This window comes from Rattus norvegicus, chromosome 8, assembly GCF_036323735.1.
Source record: "Rattus norvegicus strain BN/NHsdMcwi chromosome 8, GRCr8, whole genome shotgun sequence".
Classification (NCBI taxonomy): Eukaryota; Metazoa; Chordata; class Mammalia; order Rodentia; family Muridae; genus Rattus; species Rattus norvegicus.
In genome coordinates this window covers 19,718,690-19,743,687 of record NC_086026.1, presented here as the reverse complement: position 1 = coordinate 19,743,687, position 24,998 = coordinate 19,718,690, and the positions used below count along the sequence as shown (strand labels likewise).

General features: G+C 47.0%; 1 protein-coding gene across 3 annotated transcripts in view; it reads left to right on the top strand.

Annotated features, from left to right (window-relative positions):
• Amotl1 (angiomotin-like 1) overlaps positions 1-24,998 on the top strand; it is a 118,889-nt gene that overhangs the window by 5,340 nt on the left and 88,551 nt on the right. For all 3 annotated transcript variants that reach the window (XM_039082231.2, XM_039082232.2, XM_039082230.2), the window contains 2 exons: positions 12,389-12,515; positions 23,093-23,143. In XM_039082231.2, the coding sequence (XP_038938159.1) occupies positions 12,389-12,515; positions 23,093-23,143 (178 nt within the window). The remainder of the gene's footprint in view (positions 1-12,388; positions 12,516-23,092; positions 23,144-24,998) is intronic.

Sequence of the window (24,998 nt, the reverse complement as noted above, 5' to 3'; positions counted from 1 at the left end):
TAAGAATTTCATGAGGTCATTGTTTTTAATAGTAGTAAATGTACCACATTTTCTGTACCCATTCCTCTGTTGAAAGACATCTGGGTTCTTTCCAGCTTCTGGCTATTATAAATAAGGCTCCTATGAACATAGTGGAGCAGGTGTCCTTGTTATATGAGGAGCATCTTTTGGCTATATGCCCAGGAGTAGTATAGCTGTGTCCTCAGGTAATACTATGTCCAGTTTTCTGAGGGACCTCCAGACTGATTTCCAGAGTGCTTGTACCAACTTGCAACCCCATCAACAATGGAGGAGTGTTCCTCTTTCTCCACATCCATTTTTGATCTTAGCCATTCTGACTGGTATGAGGTGAAATCTCAGGGTTGTTTTGATTTTCAGAAAATACCAAATTTTAATCTATGAAAATTTGATCTAAGAGAAAGGAGAGACAGGAGAGAGAGAGGAGAGGGTGAGAAGCCATGGCAGGCGATGTTAAGATTCTGCTCTGTGTATTTACAGGTTGTTATTAATGTTCCTAAGAGATGGATGGTACTGGGCTTTGTATGTTTAAGTGGGAAATTATATCTTATCAATTGGGTCAAAAAAATTGATCTATTAATTAATTCTTCACAGGCACGGCTTGTTCAGCTTATGGCTGGTCTAGTCATACCAGAGTCCTAGACCAAGCATGATGCAGGCATTCCAATCATTAAAGAATGACTGGCTCATATGTTTTATATCTTTTATTATGAAATATTTATGTATCTATGAGTCTGTGGCCCACTGCAACAAGCCTCACTTAGATTAACATTCTGCATAATTACAGTGCTTTATCAGAACTGGGTCACTGATGCTGTTACGATCCACAGACACTCAGATTTCTCTAGTTGCTTGCACTCTGTTGTGGTGTGTGTGTGAGTGTGTGTGTGTGTGTGTGTGTGTATGCATGTGTGTATGTGTATGTGTGTGTGTGCGTGATTGTATGTAAATTTATCTCATGAGCTTCATGTGACTACCACATCAATAATACGCAAAGCTCTGACCTAACTGCAGACCTGTTTCTACCGCTTCCTGCTATTTCTATTTCCTTGAAGCCCATTGACTATATCATACTGTGTGTTAGGAAAGAATTTATGTAGTTTTGCCCACTTGGAGTGGGACCTTGAGGACCCCCAGATTTTTGCCCACATTACTGCTGATTCTATCTCATTAGGGAGTGGCACTGTTCAGAATAGATGCACCACAGTGGGCTGGCTGTTTGCCATCCTGCTCGTTGGAGTAACACTGAAGTTGTTTCTATCTTTTGTTTACTACAAATCCATTAATTACTTTCCTTGTTGGTGTGAACAAATATGAAACATGAAGCAGTTCGGATTACTGTTTGAGGGATACAGTCCATCATGACAGAGAAAGTGTGGCACAGGTTTCCCCACACAGCTGCTCACATTTCTGCAGTCAGGAAGCAGAGGACACACAGGAAGTGGGTGGGATTACAAAGAGTTGAAGCCTTTCCACAGTGACCCAGTATCTCCTGTGACGCTCACACCTTTAAAGGTCCCACAGCCTTCTAAAATAACTCAGCTGGAAAACCACAAGTTCAAATGCATGAGCCCGTGGGGGACACATATAACCCAAATGCTGCCGTTAGTCTTACATACAAGTTTCCGTATGAAGGCAAATGTACACTTCTCTGTGACAAATGCTGACGGTACATCTGATTCCTATGGGAAGTTGATTTTAATTTTAATGGAAGCCTCTGAGCTGCTTTTTAGAAGGGGGGCATTATATTGCCCGTAGCCATGTGTGATCACGGAATTTACCTGTATCTTTGCCAACACTTAGCATTATCTCTATTTCCTATTTTACTCATTATGATAAGTGGGCGTGTTCTATTACTGTGGCTGTAATCTGTGCTTGCCTAGTGGGTTAAATGTAGTTGTTTGCTGTCAGTGTGAACTTTCAGTGACATGTGTACTTGCATAGTTTACATGTTTAACATAACAAAAAATTTGATACATACACACATCCTTATTCTAGATTAAAGCCACTTATCATATGTTTGGAAACATCATATCAAATATTTTCACCAATGCTATAACCTTCTGTAGAACAAGTGTTTAATTTTCATAGAGTTCAGTTTATCAGTGTTTTCATTTTTGAAACATGCCCTCAATGTGCCACATTCCAGCCTTTCAGGTTCTCCTGTGACACAGTGTGCTCTCTACGGCAAGTTCTAATTCTTTACCTAAACATAATTCTTGAACTCTACCCTTTGATTTTTCTAAGAGTTGTAGCTTTATATATTGCACTTTACGCCTTTGATTTTTATTTTGTATTGATTTTTTATAAAGGCTCAAGTTAAATCAAAGGTAATTTGGAGGGAGGGTGTAAATTTGTCAAAATGCCCTAGCACCAATTTGTAAAAGGCTAGGCCTCCTCCATTGGGTTACTTTTGCACTCTGTCAAGAATAAGCCTGGCAGGGCTTGGTGGCACTTGCTGTAATCCTAGTACTTGGAAGTCCACATAGGAAAATTGCTGAGAGTTTGAGGCTGGACTTAGTTTCATAATGAAAATCTCTCAAACACACAGACACAGGCACGCGCTCACACAGACACAGACACAGACACACACACACACACACACACACACACACACACACACACACACTCTCTCTCTCTTACCAACACACACAACCAACCCAGTGTGAAATCTCACTTCTTTCCCTGTAAGTGTCTCTGTTCAAAGGGCCCCCCAGCCCCTCCTTTATGTGATTTTAAGTATGTGTGTGCCTTTCTTTTATAATTAAACTCTGTTTGTAAACTGCTTTATATTTTACAAGTCAACATGATTTTCAGTCATGAAAAGTTCTTACATATTCTTACAGTGCTAGTTTGCTTGTGTGGCTATGTGGTTTCCCAGTATAAATTGTATTTCGTTAACTGTTTTTTAAGGACTATACAAATGTTCCCACTTTTATTTAGAAAGAATGTTGCATATACACATCTAAGATAGTGCCCTGCACCTGCTCTGCACAGTAGGCTTAGAAATCTAGCTTCTCCTACTGAGTGGCAAGGTTATTTTTCCATACACCAAATCATCTACACAATTTGGGTTCTTACTATGTAGACTAGGGTGGCCTTGAACTCACAGAGCTGCCTGCCTATGCTTCTGCCTCCCAAATGCTGGGATTATATGCCTGGCTTTACATCAATGTTTTTGGCAAATAGTTTATCCCAGCTACAATTGCTTTGTTTCAGTCTTATGGCGAGTGTTATTATCGGTGTTATAAATGCATCCACATCTGCATGTACAACGGTAATTATTGGAAATGAAAACAAGAAACAGGAACAGCTATATTGGAAGAGTGACTTTTGGGGTGTCACTGGTCTCTCCTTTTGATCATACTCAACACCCGTGTTCCTTGAAGTCAACAAAAAACATCGTATTGCATTTCTTATATAATTGGAAATAATGTCTGCTCAAACCCTAAGCCTGTAGGAGGGTGTATTCTATACCTCAGCTCCTCCACATTAGAAGAGCTTCGGGAGCTTTTAGGAGACACGGAAGCCTGGAGCCTGCCCCAGAAGTTCCATGTTTTGCTTCAGAATCAGCACATTAACATATTTTAAAGGTCCCCTAGAAAGTTCTAATGCACGACAGAAGATGGGAAATCCTGCTGCAGGGGATGGAAGGCACCCAGGGTCCCCGGAAGGCCACCATAGCGAGGCAGTCTCAGCACGTGGGTCTATGGAATCACGATCCAGAGCACTCTCCGTTCTCTGTGGTGTTGACATGAAACTAAACTCAAATAAACCTGGAAAGCTGCAGCAAAGTCTGCTCACACTGTGTGCACGTACGCAGTTCTGGGACAGGCTGCCTTTTTTACCCCAAGGTGGAGCTACTCAGCTCCTTCCACACAAGCAGATATAACGAGCCTATCCTAGCCATGTCCCTGAGAAATCACACCAAAAATTCCCACACTGTGACTGGCATCAGGAGGTAGGAATTCTTTATTTGGAGAGCTACTTTGTTCTAACGACATGGCTGGAAGCCTGTACTCAAAGGACAGAAGAACTCTCCTATCCGGCTTACTCTCCACCTAATACTCCTCCCTGATGGGGCTAGATTCCCAATGCGGGAAACTGTTTCCCTCTCAGCTCCACTCTGCACATCTCTCCTGATGCCTTCTCCACCCTGACTGATCCTGTCTCCATATTCTTGACACATGCTTGGCCTCCCTCACAATGGTCTGCCTCTGGTTGGGTGAGGTTGAATGGGTGACTGTAGGAATAAATCCATTTTGGGGGAAGGTATGTGACCCTATGGTTGGCAGGGCCCAAGGGAAGATGGGAGCAACCGAAACAAGATGATCAAGCCACAATGTGATTGAAGGGAGAAAGTGATGGTAGAGGTGGGTTTCCTTTGTGTAGACAGAACATGTGCTATGAACAGCCTAGCGAAGCACTAAATCAGCCCCAGTGCATGACGTGGAAGATAGATTTCGGTGGAGTATGAAACTTCCCAGAGTGGAGTAAGATGCTGGGGGAAGCCTGGGTTCACCTCCAAAGTCCTGTTCTGACTACAAGAATCTAGACTTCTCGGAGGTCTCCTCAGCTGGAATGAGCAGGGTGGTAACGTTCACTTTGCCCTTGACTTTGAATATTGGCTTTGTGTAGCTATTCAGTCCTTGAAACAATTCAGTCCAATGTGATGTGGAAAACGTACAGGCAGCTGTGAACAATGCAACATGCAAACATCAAACATTTACACGAACAATGTCTTGCATTAATGGCATATTCTATATTGACTACATAGATTAAATAAGTCGTATTACTAAAATTAGGGGGCTGGGGAGATTGCTTAGTGGTTAGAGAGCTGGTTGTGTAAGTATGAGGACCAGAACACACAGAAAGTGGTGAGTGTTGCGGCAACCTGCTTATCTCCACGTGCAGGTACACATAAGAGCATTTGCACCCACACAGATGCGAACACACACATACGCACACATGAATACCACATTAGTACATGGAAGTGGAAAAACAAATCTATTTCCTCTGTGATTTAAAGATAAAATTTAAGAGTAATTTTAAGATTACTTTAATTTAAAATTTTTAAAATGAATACACTCAAGTTGAATGCTTGTTTCTTTCGAAATTCAAATTTGTATAGATCTAACCCTCCATCCAGGTGGTGGTATTTAAAGGCGGGACCTTGGAGAGTGGGTAGATTCATTTGAGGTCATGGATAATGAGGGAGGGCCCTTGCAAGAAGAGCAGAGAGACGGAGGCCTCCCATCGCTCTCCGCCTTGTGAGACGTAGGGAGTGAGTGGTGAAGAGCCTCCTTTGTGGTGGCATGTAATCTATCAGATGGCACCTTCTTCTAGAATTCTGCATCCTCCAGAACTGCTGGACATAGATAGCTGTGGTTAAACCAGTCAGTTATATTCAGTCGAGCTTGCTAAAGCATGTGGCAGTTAGAGAATTAGAAATTATTTAAGAACCTCACAGGGCTGTTTTGGATGGTAGCTTTTTTTTTTTTTCCTCCAACTCAAATATGTCTTTCAAGATGCACCACAGCCCCGGGCTCTGTTCTTGCCAACTCTCTATTCTTGGTTTGTAATCAGAGCTGTTGCAAGCTATCTCATCTGGCTCTTTGTCTCCCTGGCCTCATCCCAGTGCCTTCCCCAAGACAGTTAATCCTCTGCAGTGGTTCCCCACACCCTGTGGCACTCGCTGCTTAGGGCTCTTCCCCAGAAGGCTCTTGTGCTGTTGCTTTGCCTCTTCACCTCTGTTGCTCTTTGCTGGCTGGCTTTCCTTCTCCCTCTGAGAACTGGCCCCCAGGGCAGCTGCACTCTTACCCACTTTTTCCAGTGATCTTCTTCCAGACAAATGCACCCTAGCCATCAGCCAATGGAGCCATCATGGAGACCAGTGACAGCCTTCAAACCTCCTCACAGTTCATGCTCACCCCAGGTGGAACAAAAAGGACCAAGAGACTCTTCAAGTGTTACTGATGGCAACCAAAAACAATGGCTACTACCATCAGTGGTTGATGTTTTTTAGTGTGGTCAGGAGTTCCACTGGGCACATTACAGATATTTATCAGTTGATTACTACAATGACCTGACAAGGGTATGCTGTGACCCAATGTTAAAAATGAAAATAAAAAGGGGGGGGGTTCATCAGATTAGCTTACCTAAGACCACTGCTACTCCTAGGATTTAGCTTAGAGCTATCCCCAGAGTCCTTGCTGCTGACCACTATGTTTGCCCTGTCTCCCATAGGCTTGTCACCTCACAGCTTGAGCAGCCAAGTTGAAATTCAATGCCGATTATGGAGTGATGTCTATAAACAAATTCGCCAGGAGAGCGAGCAGCTGTATACTTGTGTATCATTTTGCATATTCGCTAGCTGATGTCTGCTTTCCCCAAATGGTGCTCAGGAAGGGAGACGAGACTTTTTGAGACCTCTTTAGCACACTGGAAAAACTGAGTGTAGGGGAGAGTCCCATGCTGGGTCAATGCGTTAAAAAAATAAGAGAACCTCAGTGTCTTCATATTTTTTCTTCGTTCATCCATTTGTATCCAGACATTGAACTGCCAGGATGGTGGATTTTGGTGGGAGAGTTTTTGTTATGACTGCAGATTTCCCTGTGTTGTGTGAGAAGTTGAGTTTCTCAGATGAGAGTATAGTATACCAGTCTGAGCCAGTCTGGTCATTGTGCTCCAGTAGGAATGTAAGGCTTTGTCCTGAGGAGGTAGCCTTAATGTGACAGACCATTATGTGAGAGGAGTTCTCTCCGGTGCAAAAGGACTGTGCTGAAGGAGTGTGCGGTGTTCTGAGAAGAAAGGGGACCAGGAACTGCCCTCTGCTGGGGGCAGTTCCGATGGAGAAGGTCCTGAGTTGGTTCTCCAGCTTTAGAAATGAAATGCCTGAGTTCAGTAGAGGACCTTAAAACTTTCAACTTCATTATGTTTCCTAAAAATATGCCTGTTGCCATAGCTCCTTAGAGAGTGGCAGTATGAATTATTTATTGGCACACGTAAAATATTAACATCAATAAATTATGCCATAGCCTTGAAAACACTCTACCCGTTTGGAGAAGCTAGTTTGAAATAATGTTTTTCAAGTTATTGAAATTTCCAGGTTCTATGATGTGGGGAGGATTCTCAGACACCAGTGAGAAGCACAGAATGATTGGCTCAATGCTCAGACCTCGAGCGTTACAGACAGAAGAGGATTCTGTCCTTCCAAGTGCTTCTCACCCTTTTATTCAACCAAGAACAATGTCCTCACAGTACATGTTCACGTAGTTTTTTTCCAAAGTTTAAGTGCTACTAAGTTATATATTTTGAATATTAAGAGTCCAAGTGTCTCTTTTTCTATATTTGGGTTATTTTAAGCTAGATGGGAAAGGATTTTCCAAATTTAGATGTTGGAACTCAGAATAAACCCTTGAGGTTGCCCAAAGAGAAGAATACCCACCTTCAACTGTGGTCAGCTATGACAATCTACCCTTGACATCGAAGCTTGGGTCTCAGGTGCTTGAGAACTGAGTGGTAAGGGAGACTGATTCCCATGCTGTGGCCTCTTCCCTTCCCCACTTCAGTCAGTTGCTTCATTTAGCTTCTGTGTGGGACCATATATGTTTATGTCACCCTCTTAGGCCTGGCTCATCGAAGAAGCAGGCCTAGGTTTGCAAGCAGGGAGAATACTAGAAGTGGGGTGAGATCTTGCTAGTCATAGAGAGACATACGTCTCGCCTTTAGACATCCTTTCAAGGGCAGAACACAGTCCAGAAAGGGATGAAACAGTTCAGAATGCATGGCATGATTAGTCTCCTGTTGAAAAATCTAACTGAATTGCTTGACTGGTGCTCATAGATGCAGTGGGGTACTCAGGGAGCTCGGCATCTCTGGTTTCAGCTCAGGTTGAACAGCATTTGCTCGGGAGCAGAGGAGGAGACAAGGGTTGAACTAAGACCTCCAGCTCATCTTCACAATTCTAGAACCTACTCTTTGCAAATCCTTGTGTTTCCCTGTGTGTAGCCCATGTTTCTACTTGTTACTTTGTGCTGTAGTGATCTGTCCAGACATGTTTCCCTCAAAAAAGGAAACAAAAATCTATCCATGACTCCATTTAGTCCAGTGGCTAGGACCTAGGAGCCACTCTAAAGATTGCATAAATATTTATCAACTGAGTGACTTTATAGCATGCATTTATGGGTGCATACACATTTGTGTACATTTTAATTTATAGCTCAAGTTATCAGCGAGTAGTCCTGCCTCCCATGGTCAGGTCTACATTCCTTAGAACAAATGGTTATTTAAATCCCTTAACAACAGAATATACTACCTGATTCTCCAAGCATTGTACTTGTAGTTAATGAATTCCTTTACAGGTTGGACCACAGAATGGCAAAGTAAATTACCAAAGTACAGGCAGGATTCTTCTGAATTGTATTTCTAGGTCAAGCTCATAACATCAGAAATGACCCTGGTGACTAGGACTCTAGATGTGACTTGGCTGGTTTAGGGAGGTTGGTGTCTACACAGGCAATCAGACATGCCAAGCAGGTGGGCAGACATGAAAGTTGAAATAGGATCATGGGTAGGGGAGTTCTCAGCCACTTAAGCCAGACGGGGTCAAGACCAGATACAAGCAGAGGTAGATATGGTGTGCCTAGGTGGAGAAATTGCCAAAACAGGGGTGGTGGGTGAGGGTGCAGAGTGCTATGCAAAGGGACTTGCTAAACTGAGATTGGCTCATGCCAACTACAACTACACATTCCTCCCTTTCTGAGTGTATTCATTTGTTCAGCACAATCTGTATCATTTACTCAGTGTCAGCCACTGGGAAAATGTAAACACACCAATATAAACAAGGCACACTAAGCTAGTAAAGTGAAAGCCAAACCTCTCAGACACATGAGTAGAGTTGTAATACCGTGTCATAAGTGGTGAAAGGGGCGGGAGCTGGTGGAAGACTCTGGGAACACATGACCAGGTCAAACATGAGATAGGTAAGATGTGGTTAGCACAGTGAGGATGACGATCAGTCAAAATAATCCTACTCAAGGTATGGATGTGTGTATGAGCAAAAATGCAAAAGGCCAGGGATGACATTTACTCGGGAGTTGTACACACCCAGCCATAGCTAGATCCTGTGTGCTCCATTGAATAGTCCTCACTTTCTTCTAGTAACAATGAGTCGACTCACCTGAGGCGTGAGTTCATCGGATAGGTTTCAAGAGCACCTGCTACCACAAAAGTGTGATTAGTGGGACGGGAAGAGACACCACGGACACACGGCTGTGAGTGCAGTGCAGGCAGTGAGAACCAACCCAAATGGATTCTATGTCGGGCAATCACCAAAGGCCAGTGGCTGACTAGATGTGAATGATCAACCAGCCGTGGAGGGCTGAGATCCCAGCCTGAGTGGCTGGGAGACCACCTCACTTAGGAGGCACACAAGCAAGGAGAGAGGAGTTAGTGTCACGGAGTGACCGTGCTAAATCCCCATACATCTGAATCCCTGCTACTCACCTTCCTTCATCAAAATCAACATGTCTCCTTTGGGAGGTTAAGGGGGTGCAATGCTTGGCTAGGATCCTGACTCACGTGTAAGCCTTACTTAGTCCTTCCTTCTCTTCGCCAGTATTTATTAAATAGCAAGTGTGTACTCACAGCACCCAGCGTCTCGCAGCCCCCAGTGCCCATGTGTGTAGGTGGTTCATCTCTGTAGAGGGCAGTTCTAGGCATACATATCACTGTACATGCTGTCCCATGCTACCTAATGCAGTCCCTGCTCCCTGTTCTCAGAGCTGCGGCAATTTCGTTTGTCATTAGATTAACGTGGCTTCCTTAAATTTTACTTTAATCATTGAGCTTTTACTTGGGAAGAAGTTAGATTCCTAGAGAAAACTCTGGATAAGTTTCTTCATAGGGACACAGGCTTGGAAACTGTTTTCTAAACTCTAGAATTTTATGGCTGATCCCAGGGCTCTCTGGGTCTGGAGGGATAGTGCAGCAGATAGCTTTCCCAAGCTGAGTGTCAAGACACGTCAGTGGGGTCTACCAAAAGGAACCTCAAATGTCCAGATGGCTAAAATTCACTTACGGGCTCCAGTCTAAGCCCAGAAGACAGCATCTTACAAATCTAATTCTGAAACTCAGGGCTGTGTCTATCTTTCCAGGAATCTACCTTACACACTGCTCTCTGAGGGGTAATTAAAAAATCAAGCAAAGTTCTTGGAATTTTCAACTCCTCAGGGATACACAAGAATTAATAAAGTGATTTGGAATTCCTAGCCTGTTGTAAATAAAACTTTCCCGGGACTATTAGTTTACTAATATTATTTAATGATCAATACAGATATAAACATTATATATTTATCTCAGTCAATTAAGCAAGACCATTATGGACATGACTCAGATTAGATTTATTCCAGAAACTTTTGAGTTTTTAGTTTTGTTTTGTGTTAAGGCTACCCCATGCAGTTTGGACTGGTCTGGAACTTTCTATATAGCTGTCAATGACATTGAGCATTTGATGTTCATCTTCCAAGGGCTGAGATCAGCTTATGCTTCCCAATTTGACTTACATGTTTAGTTTTGCACAGAGAATGTATCCTGCTCAATAGTAAGCAACCTCTAGCTCAGTTGGCTACCTATTACACACTTAGCTAGCCAAAGAACAAATAATGCAGCTTCCTCAGTCCACTGACACAGGAGAGAGATTGCCTTTGTGCCTTGCTTTTCTGTTGGTGTGAAAAGCTAGCATGACCAAGTCAACTTACAAAAGCAAGAGTTTATTGGGGTTCTGGTTTCAGAGGGTTAAAGTCCGTGGCCATCATCATGGTCAGTAACGTGGCAGGAGGCAGGCAGCCATGGCACTGGAGCAACAGTTGAGAGCTTACTTCTGATCCATGAGCAGGAGGGCAGAGAAAGGGGTGTGGGGATGGCATGAGCTTTTGAAACCTCAGGGCCCACCCACAGTCATACACATCCTCCAGCAAGGCCACACCTCCTAAGTCCTTCCCAAACAGTTCCGCCAGCTAGGCACCAAGCATTCAAATATATGAACCTGTACAAGTCATCATCGTTCAAAACACGTATATAAAAGCAAAATATGCTAGTCTGCAAACTTTGGGAGCCTGAATCACCCTCTGATGCCATCTTGATTCTTTTAGTAAGAGTGGGGAAAGTTTAGTCCAGATAAAGAAATTTGTTGAGAGGTCAAAGTTAATGCTAGAGCCAGGATGCGCTCTGGATTCTGGAGTCCAAGGCTGTCATCAGCTACTGTGTTACGTTCATTCTTGTTCAGAATTATCTTCTAAGACCTTGAGACTGAACACAGATTTCTGGCGAGCTGTCTACTGAGTGGACCACAATTTTTATCAGCCTTGGAGCTTCATCTCAGACTTTTGCTTGGTGCGACTCCCAGGAGCAATTGACCTGCTCTGGCTACAGCCGCGCAGGCTGTGGGCGGACCCATGGGACGGCTCTGAACAGCATTTTGGAAGTTTCACAGATCAAATCAAGCTATCTGGTCTGATTACAGTAAGCCATCAACTATGCCCATCCAATCAGGCCTCAGGGTTTCTGCCACAGTGGAACTCCCACTTGCCACATCCACAGTCGTGTTACTCTGTCATGTTCAATTATTCAAAAACCACTTTTATTTGAGGCCCCGTGCCTTCCATAATCTTAGGAACATTGCTTTGTAATGTGGGCAAAAGTTTGGCCATGAGTTGTCATCAACGAAAATGCAGTTTATTTCCCAGGAGGGCCTTCTCAGGGGTAGTTAGTGTGGCGGTTGGACGTTTTCATGAAAGCCAAGCATCCTTGTGACACAGCATTCCTATTGGGCTTGGCAAATGGAAAATTGGTCTCTGGGGTCCTGCAATACTCTTCCCCATTATTGAAGCCTATAAGGAACTGTAGAAATATATGTATATATTATATATAACGATAGCTAGTTATAGCCTTTTAATTTGATGATTTTGATCATATATATATATATGCACTCTCTCTTCCTTCCCTCCCTTCTATCTTTCTCCTTTCCTTCTTCCTTCTCTTTCACCTCCTAACTTCCTCTTCATACTTCTACTCTCCCCTCTTTCCCTGAAATTTTAGGAGTCAGTAACACACATGAAAGATAAAAGTAAAAAGAAAGTTCTTTTCCCAAGATGCAGGTGTGATAACATTCTCTGGAGAACATTTCTTCACCAATGGACAGAGGAGCGTGGCTTGGGGACACTCAGGCCAGATTCACAGCTCTGTAATAAGACTGCAGGCTAAAATACTAGGATGGACGGGAAGCTGGCCACTTTGAACCTAGAAGGCGTCTTCTCCTGGAGGACATCAGCAGTAATCCATACCTGTTTCTGCCCTTTATGTCTTTCAGGCGTTTGATGAGAGCTGCATGCACGAGGGGCTAGGTGGAAGCATGGATCTCAGTGGAAACTGGACTCTGGAGGACGGAAGCTGGCTGTCACCCACTGGGGATCGCCACTTCCCCAACGGCAGAGGCGGTATGGCCACTTTCCCGTTGCCGGCTCTCATGGTCTCTCCCGTTCCTCCCCTTCACTGTGTCAGCCTGCCTGACAGAGTCTGATTAGACATCAAACAGATCCTCAATGTATGCAGCATTACCTATGCTACTTTAAGAAAAAACAATTGCCCCCTGGGAAACTAGGATTCAGAATGTTTGCTTTGCAGAGTGCTGATGGGGACCTGAGGTGCTGTGACTGCCATCTCCTGAGCTCTAGTCCTCACCAGATTTGATACCAGCCAACATCATTGAGCTCACACTGAGTGTCAGGCACTGGGCTCTAGCTTTGCTTACAAGCTCCGAGGGCAGAGGACAGAACAGCCAGGGCTAACAGTCTAGGCTAGCCCCCCTCCCGTTCTTTCTCTTTGTCCAATTATTGAATCAGTGGGGCTCAGCCCTAAACAATGAGGGTGCTGAGGCTTCTGTGGAGTAGAGCCTACCTGTAAGAGGCAGAAGGCTGATGCAGAGCTGTGGTCCTGTACTGACTTTATGTCACCCTTCCATGCCCCCAAACTGATAGAGCTCTGTGGCGAGAGCTGGAGCCACTGATGAGATCCAAGATCCCTGAGGCCCATGCTTTTAAAGAATGTGCCTCTTGGTTGTGTACTTGCCCATTGCCAAACAATGGAAAGATGAAATGAGAGGGAGAAAGGAGGGGAAAGGGGAGGGGAGGGGAGGGGGAGGGGGAGGGGGAAGGGGATGAAAACCCAGGCAGACATTGGGATCATTAGACTGCTCTGGCATGTTGTAGCTCTGACATGGAGTAGCTCACACGGAATGAATATGGATGGTGTTTATGGATCATACTCTAGTATCTCCTCTCACCAAGACTACCAGAGGGAAAGCCTCTAAAAACAGAGGTTCTCAACCTGTGGGTCCAGACCCCTTTCACAGATGCCACCTAGGATCATCAGTAAACACGGATATTTACATTAAGGTCCTTAACATTAGCAAAATTAGTTATGAAGCAGCAATGAAAATCATTTTTATGGTGGTGGTGGGTCACCACGACATGAGGAACTGTATTAAAGGGTTGCAGAGTTAAGAAGGTTGAGAACCACTGTTCCCAAAGGAACATCATATGCTCTGAGAGAAGATACACTGTTGCAGCCTATTACAAAAGCCAAAGTCCTTTGCACCCAATACCCATGCAGCCGGCTCCTGGGTGGCTGACAATGAGTGTGTGATGGATGCCCTGTCTCATGAGTATCTGTGCCTTTGTGAGAATACTTTTGCTTCTACCATCGCCCTCCCCTCTCTATACCTCCCCAACACACACACACACACACACACACACACACACACACACACACACACACACACCAGTCCCTTCCCATTGCTCTCAGAATGTGAACAGCATCTCAGCCAATGGCTGAGGGTAGTGGGGAGAACAGACGTCAGTGGGACCCACTGGTGCCATGCAATAGAATCAACTCTAGAGTTTTTAGAATGGTAAGACTCAGTTACCATGGTAACAGGGGCATGGCCATGCTTATTGTGACCACGCTCTCACATCAGTCTGTAAGCTCACAGACCCACAGTCCTCCGCAAGGCTGGCCATAGCAGGGGGTAGAGCTGTTTTGAAGCTGCCCGCAGAGGAGCCCGGGTATGGGATGAGCTTCTGAAGCTGATGGTACTTAACACAGCGGAGTGTCCGCTCAGACTATCGGTCTGCAGTGACGGAGACACCCAGGACAGAATGAAGCAGAGCTGACATTACAGGACACAGCCCAGTGACCAGTGGTCACCCTGACTGGAACTTGAGAGTTCTTGTGGGCAGCTGGTATTGCGGGGATCCTCAGAGGACCTGGGCAGAGGTTCAGGAAAAGTTCATGGCTTAAAGCAGAGCCTGGTGAAGACTGGAAACGGTGCCAAACCCTCTGTGGCAGAGTTAGGTCTGAACTGGATAAATTACAAAAATTATTTACTGGTAATATGCGATTTCCTGGCTAAGCCCTTTTTTTAATAGACATAGACATCTCAAACAATTCTTATCGGAAAGAAACCATTCTCGGATGATGAATGAAGAAACTAGGCCTGAAGTATTGAGAACTTGCCCAGAGTCATTCAGCTATAAATGGTAGAGCTGAGCCTGGAGCCTGAATATGCAGCACCACAGGCAGCATAGGCCGTTCCAGTCAGTGCCAAACACTCCTCGCTCTGCCTGTGAAATCTGAGATTCCGGTGGGTGGCTCCTTGACAGACCCGGGTGGCTGGCAACTAGTGACTGCTTTGCAGAGAAAAGAACTCAGAGTAGAGGCAGAAGGCACAGTGATGCTGAAACACTCAGACGCTGGGGGTTGGTGGGGGTGGGGCGTACATCTGTGTCTGTTTACACATCTCAAGGTCTGGGGTGGGGGGGGGTCATCTGCTTGGAAAACCACCCTCTAACCCCACCTCAGCAGGCTGCTGGCAGCTTAGAGGCCTGATACCCAGGGTGGGATTTTCATTTGTAGTGAAGTTCCACGGAAAGTTGAAGTGTGAAGGCCTTAGGGCTCTGTTCTTGGCTTCGTGGAGTCCTCATTAAAATTCTGTCTCTGCCAGTAAGGCTCAGTCATCCTGAGTCACAGATCTTCAGGCAGATCCACAAATTATCCTGAGTTTCTCCCCGAAGTTGTTAGGGAGGGACTAATTACAGGAAGCCGATTAAGAAGGCCCTCAGCCCAGGGTGTGTGTGTGGTGTGGTGGTGGTGGTGGTGGTGGCGGCGGCCATGGTGGCGGTGGCAGTGGTGGGGTGATAAGAAGTTTCCGAAGGAAAGTCCCCCTCCTTGGTTCTTGCTTCCTACACGCTTTCAAATTCTTCAAAGGACCTGGCCCAGTGGGTCCTTTGGAACACATTACAACCTGGAACACTGTTATGCCTCTGAGTGTCACGGTACAATTTGGTCTGGCCTGGGCTACAATCTCCCACACCTGGGATTTGTTGCAGGGTGAACTGGCCTTTTCCGTACCCACAAAGCATTTCTTCTTTTAGCTGTGCTCACTCAGCTGTTTGGGGTGGAGGTTGGGGACTTCCCCCACCCCCTGCTTGCATTCCTCCTTAGGGGAGGGGCAGGAAGATTGGGAAGCCCAGCCTGCCAGCATGAGGCCAGCAAATCACAGAAGGTCAGTGGCTAAGGTCTCACTTCGGTCATCAAAACAGAAAGATTTCCCTTGTGGTGCCGCAGGGCTGGGGAGAAGCCAATCTTGGTGGAGAAGGAAGGAAGTGGCCATTTCTGAGTGCAGCGTGCTCGCCGAGCCTTGCCGCCTTTGTCATTATCACTTCTGAGGTGATCACCGTATTAAGAGGGGAGGACCATGAATTCAAGGCCCATCTAGATAGGTTACAGCGGAGTTCAAGGCCAGCCTGGGATGCCTAGAAAGACCCTCTGTGTCTCAAACAATTCAAAACAACCCTCACCAGACTCTTGTGAGGTAGCTGTTCTTATCTCTGCACTCACATCAGCACCCTGAGTCCAGAGGCATCTGGTGAAGCCAGGCTCATACAGCGAACGGCAGCACGGCTTCATGGAGACTCGTGTCTTCAGGGCCCAGAACTCTGTCCTGTCACTTCTCTGCCAGGTTCACAGGTCACCCTCTCCAGCCTCTTCACTCCTGTGACTCCTGATGCTCCTTGTCTCGCATCCTCCCTGGGGTAGAACGGAGCAGCAGCCCTCTTACCCCGGATGTCCATTTTACAGAGAAGGGCATGGCAAAGGAACATTTGGAGTCTTACCAAGAAGAATGGCAAAGCCAGGCCTAGAGCGCAGGCCTCTGCCTGTCCCTGCCCCAAGCACACCGTGTTGACTGCCAAGGCGACCTCTTGAGGAAGCCATGCCAATGTGGACAGAGAGGCACCCAGGCAGTCCAGGAAGACTCCATGACATTTCTGAAAGAGCAGTTCTCCCTTGAATCCAGGGAGCTGGGGTGAGGTATGGGACCAATGGCTGCTGCATGTTGGCATCCGTACCACTCTTCCTGGGCATCGGCTGCGGATTTCAGTTACCGAAAGTGCATTTGCCCCTATTCCCAACACCGCTATTTTGTCTGATTTCAGTAGGTCCAGCAGAGCGTTAGTGGGAAGTGCATTATTTCCCTCTGCAGGGCCCTTTCTGTGTGTGTATTTTTGGAATCACTTTTCCTTCTGGTTCCTGTCTGCATGCGTCTTCCAGGAACATCCTGACTCGGTCTGAGCCCGTTGCCTTTCCAATGGTGTTGAGTGCAGAGCCTTTTAAAGCTTTACCTCTGCAGCATACTTGGCTAAGGGGCTGGGGGAGGGGTTGGGGGAGGGGCTGGACACAGCCAGTCGGCTCGCACCTTTCAAGGGTCTTGCTTTTGTGAGCAGTCTAGAGACCTTACTTAGTGTTTTACCAAAATGAATCCTTGCAGTTTGTGCCAAGGGTAACAACTGTGAAGTTTTTGTTTTGTTTCGTTGTTTTTCAACGAATTCACTACCCCACTTAGGCAACTCTTTTATTTAAATTCCTTCTCATCCAGGATCTGAAGCAAGGTTGTGCTAAAAGGAAGGGATAGTAAACCCTCAGGAGGGATGTCACCTGGGCCACTTCACCCTGGGGGGTAATCACCAATTAAAACAAACCTGCAAGCCTCTGTCTGGGTGGGTGGGCTTGTGTTTGTCCTTGGTGTCTGACATTTGTCAGTCTGTTCTAAGGTGTGTGGATGGGAGACGGGGCTACACCACCAGCACATTGTCTTCTCCAGGGGCGGGAGGCAGGAAGGCTGTTTCCCCATTGTGTTCTGCTCTTTACTGTGGAGGCCTCCAGCAAGTGGACTGCTACAGGCCTCCACTACCTGCAGAAAGAGGCCGAGGGCCATGCCAGGGAGCACAGGCTGGAGGAAGAGGTCCTGGCCCTCTCTGTTCTTCACACTGCTTGAAATAGGAGCAGGGACCTCTTGCTGACCACAGGGGCCAGGACAGCAGGGCAGCCGCTCTCCACTTGGGACACAGAAAGGTAGCACTCTGGAGTGCTGTGAACCACTGTGTAGGAGAAGGAAGAATTTTAAGCACCCAGCTGACAGATACTACATCTGCTTGGCTTCTCCCAACCATCTAATGAGAAAAGTTTCCTTCCTGTTCTCAGGAAGTTGAGCCTTTACGTGAGAATTGCCATTCCTGAGAGAGTGAGTGTCCCCATTCCTGAGAGAGAGAGTGTCCCCATTCCTGAGAGAGAGAGTGTCCCCATTCATAACTGACAGCCGAGGTGCAAACTTATTGAATGTGCAGTGTCTGTTATAACTCAGTGACGCTCCAGCACCATCATTTTCTAGAATAAGCACTTGGTGTGTGGCCAAGGTCCTCTGCAGGGGAAACCCTTGTTAGACAGTGACAGGAAAGGGCTGGGGAGCTAGTGAAGTGGTTAAGTGCTTGCCAATCAGCCGTGAGGGTTAGAGTTCACATTCCCAGAACCTAAATGCTGGATGGGCGTGGAAACCTGCCAGTGATTCCAGACCCAGAAATCGAGACAAGATAGAAGAGCTCCAGAACAAACTAGCTAGCAAGACTAATTGTATCAGTGAGCTCTGAGTTTGACTAAGAGGCCTTGCCTCATTGAATGATGGAGGATGATTACTGACATCAGCCTTAGGTCTATACATGTGTACACACATGCACATCACACACACATACACACACAGGCACATGCACACATGGATACACACACACACACACACACACACACACACACACACACAGGAAAATGGAAAAAGAAAAGGAAGGAAGGTAGAGAAATAACAGGAGAGTTGGCACCAGTCTATTCTGCATCTGCAGATTTTGGCACAGCCTTGAAAGCACAGCAAATTCCTAGTGAATGGCTTTGTTTGTTCGAGATGGGGTCTCCCTTCATAGTCCAGACTGGCCTCTAACTCATAATCCTCCTGCCTCAGCCTCCAGAATACTGGGATTAGAACCATGGACTACCATGCCTGGCATAACTATCTTTTCAATTACCAAAGTGTGTGTGTGTGTGTGTGTGTGTGTGTGTGTGTGTGTGTGTATGTGTGTGTGTGTGTGCAATGTTTTCATCATAAAACATGGAAAATTGGAGCCACGTATTCCAGGAAAGTTCTTTAGTAGCAAATATTGAAAGGAGAAAAGTGTGTTCTCATTAGCTTCCTTCCAGCCGACAGCAGAGTGCAGGCAACGGAAGTGCTGGGAAGAAAGGCCTTGGTTTGCAGTCCATGCGTTTATACAATAAACCCAGCCGGCTGTAGATTAGAGCAGCGTGGCAGGAAGCTTGGCAGACTCCAGACCTAATCACTCTGTGGGACACTTGTTACACTGTGTCTTCCTCAGCTCCTTGTTGCTATAACAAAGCACCGGAGACTCGGAGGCTGGGAAACCCAGTGTATGTGGTGGGCGGTGCTCAGTATCTGATGAGGGTCTTCTTGGGGCATCCTAACATGGTGGAGGGTACCACATTGGGGATACAGCATGAGTGCCAGCTCAGATTTAGTTCTTAGGAAGCCATGAATGCCGCCGTGGGAGCCCCACTTCTAAATTCACCAAACCCTAATTACTTCTCAAAGGCCCTCTGCATGAAACCAAGGACCTGGGGGTCATAATACATGTGTTTTGGGTTATCATATTTAAACCCTAGGGAAGAACACCACTCTCCCTTAATTTGAATGTATATTATGCTGTCTTTCTTTCCATAACTATAACTAAGACTGGTTAGTGGACATAAAGAACCCATCAGCACAAGCTATAAAGACTCATAATATCCAGTAAGAACCAACAACTCCCCAGTCTTTACAGCAGACCTCTCCCTTCTTGGATTTACTGAATTAACTTGTGCCCTGACAGCAAGCAGTTTTTAGGTGACATGACCGTATTTCATAGAAAATAAAAAGCTAATGGGGCATGGGGAACTGGGGGTAGCCACCAGCAAGTTCCAGATGCCAGAAAAGCAAGAGGCTCCCAGGACCCAACAGGGATGAGAGTAGCTGAAATGCCCAATGAAGGGGGCTGAGAACCTGTAGAGACCATATCCAGAGGTCGGGCAAGGCCCCCAGTTGGGGAATGGGGCCACCCACTCATCTCCAAACTCTTAAGCCAGAATGGCTCCTGTCTAAAGGAAATACGGGGACAAAGTGTGGAGCAGAGACTGAAGGAAAGGCCGTCCAGAGACTGTCCCACCTGGGGATCCAGCCCACATGCAGACACCAAACCCAGACACTATTGTGGATGTCAAGCAGTGCTTGCTGACAGGAGCCTGTTATAGCTGTCTCCTGAGAGGCTCTGCCAGAGCCTGACAAATACAGAAGTGGATGCTCACAGCCAACCATTGGACTGAGCACAGGGACCCCAAGGGAGGAGCTAGAGAAAGGGCTGAAGGAGCTGAAGGGGTTTGCAACCCCATAGGGAGAACCACAGTATCAACCAACCAGACCCCCACCTCTCCAGAGCTTACAGAGACTAAACCATCAACCAAAGAGTACACATGGAGGGACCCATGGCTCTAGTAGCATATGTAGCAGAGGATGGCATTGTCTGGCATCAGTAGGAGGAGAGGCCCTTGATCCTTTGAAGGCTGGATTCCCCAGTGTAGGAGAATGCCAGGTGGGGCGGTAAGGTGGGAGTGGGTGGGTGGGTGGGGCAGCACCCTCAAAGAAGCAGGGGGGATGTGATATGAGGGTTTTGGAGGGGAAACCTGGAAAGTGGATAACATTTGAAATGTAAATACATAAAATATCCAATAAAATCTAAAAAAAGAAAAGAAAAGGAAAGGAAAGAAAGAAAAGAAAGGCTGCTGAAACTGCCAGCAAATGACGCAGCTGCTGTTAGAACCCAGGTCTGACCGACATTGAAACCCTCCTTTGGAGCAAGACCTGGCCATGAAATTGGCAGTGGAGAGACTATTCTCAGCCTTGACTAGAAGGGGCAGTTCAGAAGTGAAGTAACACAGAGACTTGTTGGCTAGCTTCTGAGAGTGAAAAGAAGAAGGACTCCAACGTTCTTTTGATGGTTTCTGTTGTAAAGAGGCAGCTAATAAAGAAAGTGGCATCTGGAGAGATGACATCAAAGCAGCAGGAATTAATATAAGAGTCAGCGCCTTCAATGGGAATAGCCTGGGACAAAGGAGGGCATCCGTTTAGGTGGAAAAGGGGAAACCATGTCAGTTGGGTCCGTCCTCAGTAGAACTGGCCTTCTATCAGGACAGGTGGTTCATTCATAAACTAATAGGGCAGAAGAGAAAACACACCAGGGAAATGTGGGGTGGTTGCTAGGCTGGACAGCAGAGGAAATTTAGATTTGGGGGTATGAGAAATGAGGAACCCCCCACTTCATAGTAAGAGCACCAGAGACCGAGAATAGCCAAAGCCGGACAGTTTATATTACAATGTTTCCAAGTCCTGTGTGAGCCCCACGTGGCAGGCATGCTGATTGAGCCCAGACAGCAGAATGGAAACCCTAGTGCAATGAGGCTTCTCCTCCCTCTGCTCTGCCTGTGTCATCAGGAGGGGATGGCCGTACAGGGCATCCAGGGTTTGTCTTTTTCTTTGTCACGTGTGTTTACCTGGTCCTTAACAAACCCACCTGAAGGAGCTTCTCAACACTTTACACTGTTTAATCCATGCTCACCGGGCACGTGACCTCGTCACATCTTCGGGTCATTAGGCAACCTTGGCTGTTCATTTTCTATTCTAAACTTAAAGTTTGGAACTTTTGGTGGAGGGAGAATTTGCATGAGAGAGAATGTCAAAGAGCTGAGCAGAGGGTGAGAAGAATCCACCCACTCTGTACAAATGGGAAAGTCCAGACTACTCGGGAGTGTGGCTGAGGAAGGTAACAGCCAGAAGGCAAAGCCTTCCAAAGAAGTGGTCAGAATTACTCAAGGATCTGTGCCTGGCCAAAAGGAGCGGGGATAGCGTGAACTATGACCCAGCGTTGTCAGGGAGAGGCAGGGTCAGACAGCAAGAAATTCAAAGACCCCTTCAGAGAGGAGGATGAGGAGAGTGACAGGCACTCTTGCTGCTGCTGAAAGCGCATGAAAGGGTGTTGGGGTTTGTGTGAAGAGGTGGAGAGGAGTGGCACGTGGAAATGCATTCCTGCATACTCGGCTCCTGGATTGGGAACTTTCATCATCAATAACAGGGCAACAGTCTTTAGGGGTTGGAGGGATGGCTCCAGAATGGCTGCCTGGGTGGGGAAGGACAGCCTCCTATCCTGCTCTGTGACAAATGCAGGCTGGGCCGTCTTTCTAGTTCCCCACAGTGTTACGTAACCAAAAGCCCGGCATGGAAACCCATGGCTGACTTTACAAGGTAACTCTTTGAGCCACACACGGCACCTTCTGGGTACTACAGCTACTGCTTTGGTCACTTCTGGCCCCAGAAGCTTTGAGCTGCCAACTGTCAGTTCTTTAAGGGAGAAGAGAAACCCAGGCTCCCTCCCTCCATCCTCTCTGTCACTGCCAGGTAGGAAGAGGAGGCATTGCTGTGGGCTCTGTGTCTGAAGCACCTCACACCCCAAACACTAGATCTGTCCTGGCAGAGCCATCAGTCACTCAGTACACAGTATGCCCACAGTCACTCAGTACACAGTATGCCCACACATACTACTCAATGATCCGAACTAGGAGAGTCCCATAGCCAGACACTCCTTACAACGCTCAGATGGAGACTTCTGCTTCTCCATTTTACTTGAAACCAATCACCGTGTGCTGAAGAGGCCACCCTCACTCTCTGCCTATCATGACAGGAAGGTCGGACTCTGTGTGTCTGTGCCAAGTTACTAAGCTTCTGCTTCTCTGCCCGTGAAATGCAGAGCAAATTACTTAGCTTATTTAAACCCAGTGGTCTCCTACGAGGAGATCAATGCTCAGGCTATAGAGCTGGAATGCAGGTTAAAAATATGGACGGAGCAGGGCATAGTCTGCCCTGCCTGCTTCTAGTGTCCAGCTCTTGGGACCCCTGGGCACTGGGAGGAGTGCAGACCTGATGCAGAGGAGCAAGGAATCCATTCAGAACAAGCAAGTCTCTCATTTTAAATAAATGAGCAAAAGGGTTAGGGTGCAGGAGGACGTCCTCTATCAGGGAGTGGGGAGTCAGCGTGTGTGTCTCGTGATAGCCACGGTAGCCTAGCAACGGGCAGGGATGCATGCAGGCTGTGGGGCCGGTGGGCGCAGCTCTCTTCTCTCACTCGTCACAGCCCTCACAGCTGCTGCGCATCCAGAAGTACCTGCGGCTCCAGGAGTATCCGCGAGGCTCCTGGGAAAACTTCGGGATGTCAGCACCCGGCCGGCGGATATAGCCATGCACCCCAGGGGCTGAGGACAGATGATGGGGTTGCAGCCCCACTCATTGGGAGCTGCGCAATCCCAACCAAAGAAAGTTGATGCGCATCTGAGGGCTTCAGGATGAGTGTCCCTAGGCCGAAGGGTTCTTCAAATTCAATGGATTAGGCAGTCTGAATCTCTTCTGGAGTCAGCTAGAGAGAGAGAGCGAGAGAGCCCCATGCTGTCCTGAGGGATCTGAGCTCTCCAGAATTCCTGTTTTATTAGCCCTGAATGGTTGCAGAGACTCAGTTTTTGTTTTCTGCCTTCTTTCTTCCCCCAGAGAGTGATTTTGTGGACACCACTCCCGCATCTTTCAGCCCGGAGGAGTTAGGTAAGTCTGGCTTTTCTCCTTTTCTCCCCACTATCAGAACTCCTTCCCAGAACCATGAGGTTCCAGAGGGAGTAGGGTTGGAAGGTGGCTGGAGAGGACCAGGAGACAAACCTGCATGCAGGCTCCTCTCTCTGGAATTGGTGTCTTCATGCCACCGCCCTTTGCTTGGTCAGAGCATTTTAGGGGGGCTCACAGACACGTGTTGCCTTCAGATCAATTGTTACTTGCAACACTGCAGACTTCCAAATCTGGCTTCTATGAGCATCTTGAACCCCTGCCCAGGATGTTGCTGGCATATGTGTCTGTCTTGCCAGGTAACCAGTAGGAGGAGGACCTGTAAGGGTATATTTTCTCTGGAAGATGCCGTGTAGTCATTAAATTACAGGTCCTAGGGCCACCCTTTCTCCCTGGTGTTCACCGAGTTTGTCTGTAGGCCTTGGGAATGGAACCTTGCATCCTCCCATGCTGGTAGCTGTTAGAGATGCATGCGTGGTCTGTGGAGAGGGACGGAGGCAGACTTCCCTGTGTGAAGAGAAGGCAGTCCTGGATCCCTGGGGGCAGCCTCACTTGTGGCCTGGCCAGCCTGGTTTGCAAGGCTCTTCCGGTTGTTCTTATCACTGGCCTCATGAGCCCTGTCATGAAATAAAAAGACTTGAGGGGATGAGGTAGCAATAACAGAGAGGGAAAACTACCCACAGAGCCAGAGACGTACGTACGTGTGTGTGTGTGTGTGTGTGTGTGTGTGTGTGTGTGTGTGTGTGTGTGTGTGTATGTGTGGTGTGTGGTGTGTGGTGTGTGGTGTGTGGTGTGTGGTGTGTGGTGTGTATGTGTGGTGTATGTGTGTGTGTGTATGTGGTGTGTGGTGTGTGGTGTGTGTGTGTGTATGTGGTGTGTGGTGTATATGTGTGGTGTGTATGTGTGGTGTATGTGTGTGTGTGTATGTGGTGTGTGGTGTGTGGTGTGTGTGTGTGTATGTGGTGTGTGGTGTATATGTGTGGTGTGTATGTGTGGTGTGTATGTGTGTGGTGTGTATGTGTGGTGTGTATGTGTGGTGTGTGGTGTGTATGTGTGTAGTGTGTGTGTGTGTGTGTGTGTGTGTGTGTTCGGATACACAGGAACTGCCGTGTCCTGGGATAATAGGTTTTTATGGAGCACCATAGCACTGGGAGTGAAATTCCATCCAAGCCACAACTTGCATTTACTTCTTGGATTCAAAATAGGTCAGAAGGGTAGACATGATGACTCATGGCTGAAATCTCAGCCCTTTGGACGCTGAGACAGGAGGATCACTATGAATATGAGGCTAGCCTGGACTACAGAATGAGTCCCTGTCTCCAGAATAAGAGAAAAAAATAAAAGTAAAGACAACCAGCCAAGCAAACAAAAGGTCTGGTTACCAAGGATGCATCCTGAGATGGGGGAGCGGCTTTTCTATGCTGAAAACTGGTTCACACAGGTTGTAAGGCTGCTGCACCTCTGTAGATGGAATCTCAGATCAAACACTTGAGCAAAGCTGGTTTTCTAGGCACAGCGGAGAAGCTTCTTTGTAAATGCAAATGACATTTGGGCCACTTTCCAGAAGTGGGTTGTTAGAGGGAAGGACTGGGTCATGTTTTCCATGTGTCCTATAGCACTGATGTCATCTGTGCTCCATGCACCGATGGGAGATGCTATTCAGCCCTTCATGCTGGAGCTGTGCAGAAGCAAAGGCAAGGCGCACCCTGCTTGCTCAGAGGAACCCGCTCTCCAGCTGTGAGTCGTCTGCACTAAATGATGGTTTATGTCTCTGAAGGCTCAGGTGTTGCACCCCTCTACATCTCCTTCTGGGATTAACAGACTGGACCACCCTGCCCAG